This window comes from Populus trichocarpa, chromosome 3 (genome assembly GCF_000002775.5).
Source record: "Populus trichocarpa isolate Nisqually-1 chromosome 3, P.trichocarpa_v4.1, whole genome shotgun sequence".
Lineage (NCBI taxonomy): Eukaryota > Viridiplantae > Streptophyta > Magnoliopsida > Malpighiales > Salicaceae > Populus > Populus trichocarpa.
The window spans coordinates 20,416,770-20,428,945 of NC_037287.2; the positions used below are offsets into that span (position 1 = coordinate 20,416,770).

Here is a 12,176-nt window from a genome sequence, read left to right on the forward strand (position 1 = left end):
TTAGTCACACCTCACAAGTGATATCTTGTCTCTCCTTTTTTACTCAAATATTGGGTTTGCTTTATCAACTCTGATCTTGTTCATTTCTCTTTGAACCCTTCCCTCATACACTTCTTTTAATTTGGTGATCTTGTTCAGGCTCCACCTTATAAGAACTTTTAGCCATCTTTAGTCCTTGTTTTGCTCTCTCTCTCTCTCTCTCTCTCTCTCTCTCTAACAGCCTATCCATCTACCAAGTAACTGTTTTCTCCTCCCACTTTTTCAATCATGGCTGATCCCTATTCCAATTACTTCAATGGGTGGTATAACTTCAAGCTCCACCACAATTTATCAGCCTCAGCGTCTTCTTCCAATCCATCACTATATGCATCCTATGGATGCAATACGTACTCAGATAATAATACTATCCACAACAGCTCTTTCATTCAGTTCTGTCAGTCCTCATCACCTCCCTCTCCTCCTCTAAGAGAAGCTCTTCCACTTCTTAGTTTAAGTCCAACGAGGCATGAACATCAACAGGAGTCCTCATGCAGTGCCATGGAAGTGGACAAGAACAAGGAAAGAGAAGAAAGCCTATGTGATGGTGAAACTGTGACTGTAGCTCTACATTTAGGGCTACCTAGTCCTTGTTCTGCTGATCTGGTCTCAAGGCTGTCTTCCTCTGAGATCTCATCAGACAAAGAAGACGTAACTGCTGCTTCTGGTTATCAAACAAGCAGTACTCTTAACAAGGGTCAGTATTGGATCCCCACACCTTCTCAGATTCTGATTGGTCCTACTCAGTTTTCATGTCCACTATGCTTCAAGACCTTCAACAGATACAACAACATGCAGGTATGTTTCATATATCAAATGAACCCGTGATAATTTCAAAAAGCTTACCTTTCCCTTCCTCTCCTATCCCTTTCTATGTTTCTCCTTTTGATTTTGGAGGAAAAGAGAGAGAACCAATTCTTATCCTTTGATAGCACACTTCTTTTTCTTGCTTGATTCAACAATTCACTTTTATTATAATTTAGACTCTTGAGAAGAGAAGAGTAAATGGGACCTTATTAGGGTTTTCCTTTTTCTTTTTTCTCCACTTTAACACACATCTTTCCTCTTTTATACCCTTTAATTTATGTTTCTTAGTCTTTAATTATTCATCAACACCTCTCCTCTCTCCTTCCCCCCTTTCCTTCTCCATTTTTGCATGATTTGTTGCTTTGGGATTTTAAAAATAAGAATAAATCAACCTGGTCCAACTGCGAATAAGATCAGTAGCTCTCTTTATGTGATTGAACCACTCAGGCATTATGCTTTTTGTTCCTTGGAGTTTGTGTTTCACACATTGACAGGTGTGTAAAAACTTCATCAATGCCCTAGCTAAGCTAGAGGAAAATTTTCTCAACCTGAACTCTCACCCCTCATGACCAAACTACTGCTTGCACATGAAAAGCCTAAAACATGGTTTTGGTTCAATTCTTTAATATATTGAGATTTTATTTATTTTCAAGCACCCTTTCTTCTTTCATTGCTTCTAACACGCAAAACGAAACTTCAGTTAAATTAGGCAAGATTAGGGTCAAGGAGTGCCTTGCCTTCTCTCAAAGAATTCCCTTTTCTTCCTTTTTGAACACTAGTCTAATAACATTAGTTCTTGGCGTGGGAAAATTTTAAAGCAATAAATTGATTTTGGACTTTGAACAAAAGTTTCATGCATAATACATGCAAAAACTTTCCCTAGTAAATATAATTAAGGATAAGCCCATGTTAGGTTATGATAATCTAACTATGATCAGGTTAGAACACTTAATTAAATTTATGTAATGATAATTATGGAGTGATCTTTTGATGAATACTAGTGAATAGTATATAACTTTTACTTTGACTCAGTGCAAATATGTCAAAAGCTTGTAGCATCTTTCCTAGTCTGTTCAAATTTGGATTCTCCTTTTTATCTGTCTGTACTTTCAAATGGTCAAGCTGCCAAGTGTGTTAGAGATTTAGTATTTCTTTTAAATTTTAAGTTTAAGTTTTTTGCTTTTTTTTTGCTGTTGTTTTTTCATATGTAAGTATACCTTGAATGTGTAGATGCATATGTGGGGGCATGGATCTCAGTATAGGAAAGGGCCAGAATCTCTAAGAGGTACACAGCCAACAGCAATGCTTAGGCTCCCTTGTTATTGCTGTGCACCGGGGTGCAGAAACAACATTGATCATCCAAGAGCAAAGCCGCTCAAGGATTTTAGAACGCTTCAAACTCATTACAAGAGAAAGCATGGAATCAAGCCTTTCATGTGCAGAAAATGTGGCAAGGCATTTGCTGTGAGAGGTGATTGGAGAACTCATGAGAAGAATTGTGGCAAGCTTTGGTATTGCACTTGTGGATCTGATTTCAAGCACAAAAGGTCCCTCAAAGATCACATCAAGTCATTTGGGCATGGCCATTCAGCAAATGGCATTGATTTCTTCGAAGAAGATGATGAGCCAGCCTCTGAAATTGAGCAAGACAATGATTCCACTCAGCGAAACTAAAGGCTAATAGCTGTTGGAAACAAGATCATGTTAATTCTCAGTTGATACCTCTTGTGTTTTCACACAAAACCATTGCTCTTTAGATCAGCAAGAAGCCTATTTAAGCATTAGAGTTACTTTAAATCCCATGCTCTCTCTCTTTCTTTTTTCTTTTTATGTGTTTCTGCTACTCCCTTTCTCACTTTAGTAGCTGCTTAGTTTAGCAGACTCCTCATTAATTGATCAATGTTAGACTAAGTTTCTGCAACTTCATCTCTCTCTATATGTGTGTGTGTGTGCGCGCAAGAATTTTAAACGTATGAAGCCTATGTCACTAGAGGTACATGGACTAGGTTGAATATAATTTATGTAGAACTTTATATTAGAGAAGGAAAAAGGCCATTCCTTGGTATCTTCTATTGATGTGTGGGTATATATGATATGCATCACTTATTTTTTTGCTTGTGTTAGCTAGAGGATGGCTCTAGATCCCCATTTCAAAACATAGATGATAATGCATCATGCATTTTTTAGCTTTTTTTGGTACATAGTGCATGCCAAATATTCAAGATGTTAATTAGGGAAAAAATCAATGGTGAAAGTCATATTTTGATATGAATAAAAACCCTACACCCCATATATAACATATGATGCTTGGCCATGTTTAGTTCATTCCTGAATAATTAGTAGATGTTTAGAATAGTGGTAGTTTTTGTCTTTTATGTCCGTTTCATAAGAAAAAATATCAAATTGATATTTTAAAAAAAATAAATTGATAGTTTTAATGTAGTGATATTAAATATATATATATATATATAATTATTTTTATGTATTTTTATGGGAAAAATACTTTTGAAAATCAATTTACACAGCAATACCAAGCATATAATTAAAAATGAAGTAGAAGTTAAAAAATCATCATTTAATCTTATTGAATTAAATTTATTTAACAAAATGATTTATAACCGAAGAAATTAAAGTCATCTTCAATAAAAAAAAAATATGTATTCAATATCACTATAAAAACTTTCAAGAACTTTATTAGTCACAATGAAAACAGAAAAGAAAAGGATATGAATAATGCCTTTGGATCATGTAGCTAGCTTTTGTTAATTTATTGTATCATAACAAAAAAAATATATAAAAACAGTCATGACAGAGTGGACAGTCTTATTATACTTCTTGATTTAAAAGATATACATTTAATGCTTCGAAATTATCTTATATAAAAATTTATTTAATATTTTTGTCTTTATTTCTCCAACCCAACACATTTTTATCTTTTATATTTATTTCTTTGTACATTCACGAGTCCCAATTTTAATAATATTTACAGACAATACATGATTTCCTCCATTTATTGTATCCATGTGGTATTGTCAATTTCTTGTCCTCGATAATTCCTTTTGTAAGTGTCTTGTGTTCCAATGAATTAACAAATGGACATTGAAGGTTTAGGTGATAGGAAACCCGGGAGGGATGAAAAAAGGGGGGAATAAGTACATGGTGCATGGGGCAAATGCAGTGAGAAAGGCCTTTCAAAACTGTAGTAACATCTAAATACTTGGACCACCTTACTAGTTTGTTTTCTCTGCGTGTTTTTTAAAAAATTGTTTTTATTAATATATTCTCTTTATGTTTTTAAATTATTTTGGTACAAATTTTTTAAAAAATAATAAAATATTATTTTAATATATTGAAAAAAAAACATTTTAAAAACAGTGACTGCTGCAGTGTCAAACGTATAACACCATTGTTTAGTGGTAGATGGTGAGTTCTCACTGGTAGACAGAACATATAAAAACCCAAATCAAATGATTAGCAAAGGAAAGAGAGCGTGATCTAATATACAACATAGTACAGTTTTTTTTGTTGATAGATCATAACAGAGAGACTGATGAAGCTACAAAGGATGGATTGGATGCATGATAAATAGAAGGAAATGGATCTTGTTGGCAGCTTTGTTAACAATTGTCGTGACTTGAGAGAAAGATACATAGTGTGCAAGCAGTCAAAGGGCTCTTTGACATGTCTTGTCATGCTACATTACTAGTCAGAGTCCATGTCTGTTGGGTTTCTTCAGTACTTGTCTCTACCACCTTTGCTCCAAAAATTTCCCATCTCTCTCTCTCTCTCAGTAATGGCAGAGCTGAAGTAGTTATAGGTTTTACACTCTACATTATGAGATTCTACAGGAGAGAGTGAAGAGAAAAAAGGAGGAGGATGAGAAGAAAAGAAAAGAAAAGGTGGTGATGAATCCAATAACAAAATTGCGATTCTTTTCTTGTTTTCTTTGTTATTCAGTGACTTGTCATAGCAAGCCATCATTTTTATGCTAATGAAGTCACCAAGCTGTCATCTAGCCATGGACAAATGATGGATCCTTTCATAGTTCTATGTAAACAAGGCCTGCCCCACTTCTTTTCATTTTTTTCCTTTTCTTTTTATCTTCTCTGACCAATACATGCAATAAGAGGCAATTATCCTAAAGGAACGTAACTTGAGCACTTTTGGCTGTTTATTTATAAGGTAATTTCTGCAGTGAGTCGAGGTAAAAGTAAATATCATCAATTTATTAAATTTATTCTGGCCTCGTGATCTTCTCCAACCAATATATGCAATAAGAGGCAATTATCCTTTCTGGGATTTATTTATAGGTAATTTATGTAGTGAGTTGAGGTAAAAGTTAAATTTTGTATTATTAAATTCAGTCTAGTACGTTTAGTGGGTTAATCCAAAACTTAACTTGAAATGAGTTTTATAAAATATTAAATGAAAATTAATCTAGTCAAATCCAAACGACTTGAGAGAACCATTCTCAACCTAATTAATTAGGTTAAAAGTCAGTATATCACATTTTATATATAAAGATGAAACAATTTTATTTTAATTGACCTAGATTAAGTGTGTTTTTGGTATTGAGGTGCCAAATCCTTTTCAAAAATATATTTTATTTAAAAACACATTAAGATAAAATTTTTTATTATCATCAACACATCAAAATCATCAAAAAACATTAAAAAATTTAATTTGATGTTATTTCAAGTTAAATGCATTTTTAAAACATATTCAAACACAGTTGAAGATGCAATAACAAACAAACATTAACTCACTCTATCCATGATTCGGATCTTTGACTAAATCGGGAGTAGTTTAATAACTTTTGTAAAACTCATGATTTTGGCTAGATAAGGCTAGTTATGATCACGTGAAGTGGATAGGATTTTGTATAATGTAAGAAATTAGTCTATCTATGGAAAAATGATCTCTTACCAAAATAGGATGGTTGAAGGGAAAATTTGAAGACAATCCTATCACAATTGGTGGTAGAGGAAGTAGAGCTGGCCAGAGTTAAGGGCTACTTGGACAACAACCTAAGACCTTCACTTATCAAAAAGCCTTGAAAATAAGTAAAATATATTTATTATTATATTTTATAAAATAAAGATTGCAACTATACTTAATAAAAAAACACTCCAAATACAAAATAAAAACTAATTAGAATCACAGTACTTGTCTAACACATATAAAAAAATTTCTTAAATATTTTTAAATATCTCATTTATAATTCTCCCCGAAACTTTCATTCCCCTGTGAGCCCGCTCTAGTGGGAAGTAATTATTCCCTTCAAAACTTCTCCTACGAGTTAATTATGCATACCGGTCCAATATTTTGTACTATTTCACCAACCAAAGTCCTTTTGCGTGGCATGGAGTGATGGTAGAGATTAAAGCTAAAGGCTGGCTTTGGTAAAAGTATTTCTATGATTGAAAGGAAAAGGAGTTTGATGTGCAAGGACGTACCAAAGAGATGAGAGTGAAGATATATTACAACAGGACCTAATTGAAAAAATCTTGAACAAAAATGTTCTCAAATAATTCACATGAGTAAGGCTATGTGTGGTTATACAAAGGTTTTTGACCTAACTTTTTTTATAGATTAATGTGGGTATCCGGGTTAACATGCACGCACATTGACTAATCTTACGGGTGCTGAAGTTAACAACCATGTAAGTCTTTAATGACCTTGAGGTTTGTGAGACTCGAACTAGTGATTTTTTAGGAATAAACTCAGAACCTAACCAGTTGAGTTACTATCCTCATGATTTTATTTTTTTTACCTAACTTCTTAATGATGAAAATGGCTAAAATTTTACTTCAAAGAAATCATGATCTCACGGGAAGAAATATAAAAGTTTGTCAAGACATAGTATTGATTTTACTTCTTTCATGTATAATTAATAAGAGGAGAACTAAACTTCAAATGTTGGTTTAATGTCAAAGAGGCGTGTTTTCTTTCTTAATTTTCTAAATTTAAATTTTGAAATCAATGTTAAGAAAATCTTATTTTATATTGCGCTAGATAAATATGATGAATGAATTCGTATGATTCTTAGAAAAAAGTTTTCAATTAATGTATAAATTGGTTTGAGAATATTTTTTATAAGAAAAAATAAGAGTAGAACTATGATTTTAAGCATAGTTTTTTATACTTTCTTTAATTTTTACGGGTATTTAATTTCCAATAATTATAGAGTAATCTCATGGATAAAATATTCTATAGGTGTACGAATAAGTATTTTTTTCTTTTATTTTTTAATAAAATACTAAAAAAGAATCAATAATTGTGTAATTCTTGCAGGGTGCGAATTTCAATCAAGGCCGACATTAAAAAGGTAAAAGATGCTTCTCATCTAACAAATAAATTTCAATTGAGTACCACATTTATTAGACACTAGTACCCTTCACTTATTATTATTTTTAACTTTAAAATCGTAATGAATGTTTTTTTTTTTTCATAGACATCAGTTTTGTTTTGAATTTTAATAATATGGTTAATTGGATACTTTTTTTTATGGACATGGGACCCGATTGAGTAACATTTTTGTATAGGAATACTCAATTGTCAATCATATGATAGTTGGTTATTAAAAAAAGTTTACAAAACTAATTCATGTGGGATATGTTGAGTTTAATATGTGTGTGTATGTATGTAAAGAAAATAATAAATGTCGATCCCACTATATATAGTAATTGAATTTCAAGTGAGTTTTTTTTTTATATTAATCTGATGATATATATATTATGTTCTATATATACCAATATTATGAGTAAAATATCATTATAAATACATACATGTTATAATGACATTTCAAACAAAATTTATTTATTACTTTAAATATAATTATAGCAATTTTAACAACAATTATGATAGAACTTTATCGATATTAATTAGATCTAAAAATATTGTTTCAGATGTAATTAAAATGTAATGGTATGTGAAACAAATGATATACACACACACACCATAATTGATGCTAAAATTTAGACAAATGTTATTAAAGTTATATAGCTTGCTAAACTTTTTTTAATGAAAGATGAGAATTTTTATTATGCCGGTCATCTAATGGGTGAAAAACCAGTAAATATACAACAAAGAAAATAAAAAACAGTTTTCATTCGAGGAAATCAAACAAATTGGGAAATAAAGAACACAATCCAAGCTTACTAGCTAAACCTTTCAAGATTTGACTGTGCTTTTTTTTATCCTTTTAGAAACTATGTGATTCAAATTCATTTATATCTAATACCAGATTTAGAGAAGAATAAGTTTCTTTCTTGGAAAAAAATATATTATGAGAGGGAAAAAAAAAAGCATAGTCAAAGAACATGAAACTAATATAGTATTTTTTTAAAAAAAAAAAAAAAAAACCCTTCTTTTGGACTGACTGTCTCTCTCTTCTCTCTCAATGTCATGATCACACATGCCATATGCTTGCCTTTAGCAATGTCCTTTAGCAATCGTTGTGTTTCCTTTGATGTTTATGGAGATTCTCCAACTGGGTCTCAGTGTTGGAGAATCTAGAAAAAAGCTTGAAAGAGAAGTTTGTTTCACCATTTTTATGAACCCTGAGTGTGAGAGAATTCCATCTTCCTTTTTTTTCAGTTAGAAACAAGACTGGAAAATTCTTGAAGGGCAATCTTAGTTGCATACTGGACAAGCAATCATACAAGTGCTTTATTAGGTTGCAGGAGGGAAATGCCTGCCCTGACATCTTGATTGTTGCCAAGTAATTTGAGAGTAAATGCCTAGCAAAATTTGTTACTTTTTTGGATTGGATCGAGATGTAGTTTCTTGATTTGGATTCATTAAAATTGATTAATGATTCACTTTATCTTAAAACCAATATATGTGAACTCGCAATGACATCACTTGCATAGAATATAATACAAGATTATAAAATTAGTTTTAGAAGTTTCTACTAATAATTTAGATTTCTAGCTTGAATATTCTTGGTATGATTGGTAAAGCAAATGTGTTCCTTCTTCCTCGTATTCGTATTGGTATTAGCAGTGTTATTATATTCAACCTAATATAGGAGATTTAATTGTTGAGCTCCTTGTTGACCTAGGAGCTGCTCCAAGTTAGGTTTTATATCGAATTGGTTGTGTGTTTGATAATATGGTGTAGGGTGTTTTTGTAAAAATATTTTTTAATTAAAAATACATTAAAATTTTTTTTAAATTTTTTTTTATTTTTGACATCAACTCATCTAAAAACTTCTAAAAAACATCAATTTAATATTTTTTTAAGGTGAAAAGCAAATTGAATCACAAAAACAAACACGTATTAGGTAGGTGTAAGACCCGGGACCCATATTCTTGGCCCATCAAACCCTAGCCCAAACTAACCTTGGTATTTAAAAAGAAAGTTACCAAATAATTTGTTTTTCTTCTCTAAGCTTTTGGGTTTCAAAAAGGGTTGAAGAAGCAAGTAAGTGATTCTTTCTTTTATTGTTTTTTATTAGGAAATTGATGATTAAAGGATTAAAGAAGAGTTTAGAGTTTTTATTATGATTTGATGATTGAATGATTTAAGAGATTTAATTGATATTTTAGGGTGTTGGTTGGCTTAAAACAAACTGATTAGATGAACGGCATTATGGGTCTTGAAGAACAGATCGATCATTTTTAAGATTTGTAAATTTAAAAACTGGTAGATCAGAATTTTAGAAATCTCGAACAATCGATTGAATTGCTTGATATTGGCTTGATGTTTCTGGTAGATTGGTTGGTCTAAACTTCCCAATCGATTGGCTTGTGGTGGTGGTCGATTGGTTGATCATTTTAGTTGACTAGTTGACCCAGTAGTGGGTTAATCGAGTTTGCTAGGTTAGATCAGTTTGAGGTATGTTCGAGATCGATCGGGTGAGTCAATTCGGCTTTATAATTATGTTTTGGTTTCTAAGCTTAGTGTTTCAATCTCTTATGTTATTTTTTTCAAGTCATTTTTTAGTGTTTTTCAGTATTCGTCATAGATTCCTACTAGCAATTCCTAATGGTCTCTGGTTCTGCTTATATTTATCTTTTCCTCTCTTTTTTTAGTGAGTGAGGTCGTTTTTAATATGCATGTATTATAAATGGTTTATGTGTGCTAATTAGATGATGAGTATAATTGATTATTTCTTGAATAATTATATATGTTATTGCTTTATTTTCCGAATATTCATCTATTCTTGAAATCACATTCGCAATCTGTTGAATTAAATTATATTCGATATGACATTCGTTTGCATTGATAATTATACAAATATCTATTATATCTTGATGTTGGTATATTCATCAGTAACTTCATGCTAACAAAGAATATCTAGTTTATGTGCACATAGTATTATGTATACCTAGTTGGTAAGAGAGGCACCAGCTTGTGGCGATTAATCCTCCCATAATAATTAGGGCCACAAACCTCAATTGTTATCGAAACCTTAGGGTTTTGTCTATTATCTGAGCCAATGATTTCATCTTATCTCTGACACGTATTTCATTACCATATGTTATTATACTTAATGTGTGTGTGTGTGTCTATATATATATATATATTTGTTTCAATCCTTATACTTATAAATAGTTAAAATATATATTAAATGTTATTCCCTTCCTGAGTTAATTGAACTCACCATTTCATTTTAATATTATTTGAGATTCTTAACTTTCGTTAGTATATTGACATTTGATTAAGAGTTCCTGCTACTTTGTTTGTTGATATATTTTCCTTGCTTCTACGAGGCTTTTGTTATTTTTTATAATTCAATGTTTTAGACACGCCACTATTATATTCTTTTCAATAAATTTTAGGTTTTTGTTCAAAGATTGAATTTCATTTAATGTAATAAGTATTTTGAATTATAAATTATTTTATTGGTTTTGAGGAATATTTGAAAGATTCAGGTCCCACTATCACGACTCGAATCCTGGGCCCGTAACCAGCAACGCAGGAGTGCATCACAAAACAAATATATAAACCCAAGTTGATTTTTAATTTTTTCAAAGCAAAATCATTTCAACTTTTTAAATAAAATCAAAATGATATCACTTTAAATTAATCTAAGTTAACCCATCAACCCACGATCCAGGCATCGAAGCAGGTAATAGATCAGGTTTATAATGATGTATATTATCATTTAAAACACAAATTTTGCTTAAAACTTGAGTAAAAAGAAACTTACTCCTGATGAAAGGAAACTGTTTCAATGATACTTTTACTTTTAAGATTCAATTGTTTTTAAGATTAAGTGATTATTTAAAATATTGTATCAAAGTCTCCTTGATTAAAAAAAGGTAGTATAAAGTCTTTTGAAGTTCCGTAAGCTTATTTGCTTTCCACAAGCTTTGAAGTCATTTGCATGTATCCCCAACTCAAGATTAATCTCAATTAAACAAGTAGAAATGGCCATGGCAATACACGACTACATTTTTCAAATAATTTGAGTTGAGATGGGAGCCACTGGGATGAGCCTGCAGGGATCCTGCTTTACCATGCAACAACAAAGGGTCCATTTGTTCAGTTTCATCATTATTGACACTAAATCATGAATCTGAATCCTTATGCTGACTACTTTTTCTGGATGATATAGTTTATGGTATACTTTTTAGTGAATACATTCAATCAAAATTTCTATTAGATATGCTGTTCCTCTTCCCCATAAATGAAACTTGATCTTTTCTTTTGTTTCTCCTTTAGTTGATGATACACTTTTTCTCTCTTTTTCTGTAAAGTGCGTGTCTCTTTATCTGCCCTTGTACTATTCCCCCCTCTTTCAATTTGCCAATTCAGTCAAAAGCCAACCTTTTTCTCTTGTAATGAGAGACAGGAATAGACAGCTCTAATCCCATGAATCTCTTGATGAGATCTTTGTTTGTATGATTGCTTGTTTGAAGATTTACATTTCCTAGAAACCATAATCTTCTTCTCAAATACTAGGGACCATGCCCACCAAATCCATGGTTGCTTCCTTTTTCTTTTCTTGTTCTTGTTTTCCCATTATTTATGCCGCTGTGTTCCAAGATGAGTCTAAATCATGGAAATGAAATCCAGACCATCCCATGCCCCGGACCAATGCTTAAATTATGAATGAAACAAGCTAAACTAAGTTGATTCGTGTTAATCAAAACTATATCATTCTAATTTTTTAAAAATAAAATAAGTTTTGAAAAGAAAAGAAAAAGATCAACTTTAGTTTTAATTAAATTACAAAATGTTACATGATTCACTAGTCGAACTAGGTTTAATAAGTATGTTCTAGATTTTCTTAGAAAATGTTGGGAAAAAGAAGGGCTGATATCAGTTTGTGATAAATAAATAAATAAGAAGTGTTCTTCCTTTAGATCAATTTGTAGAAT

At 31.4% G+C, this 12,176-nt stretch overlaps 1 protein-coding gene across 1 annotated transcript; it reads left to right on the forward strand.

Moving 5' to 3' along the window:
• On the forward strand, positions 1-2,764 carry LOC7460201 (zinc finger protein WIP2). The gene is made up of 2 exons (XM_002304731.3): positions 1-834; positions 2,074-2,764. The coding sequence occupies exons 1-2, from the start codon at positions 268-270 to the stop codon at positions 2,515-2,517; spliced, it is 1,011 nt and encodes a 336-aa protein (XP_002304767.2). The 5' UTR covers positions 1-267; the 3' UTR covers positions 2,518-2,764.
• The last annotated feature ends 9,412 nt before the right edge of the window (positions 2,765-12,176 follow it).

Coding starts and splice junctions, on each gene's coding strand:
- LOC7460201 (XM_002304731.3), top strand. CDS start 268: ATGGCTGATCCCTATTCCAATTACTTCAATGGGTGGTATAACTTCAAG. Junction 835..2,073: donor ACAGATACAACAACATGCAG/GTATGTTTCATA, acceptor TTGAATGTGTAG/ATGCATATGTGGGGGCATGG.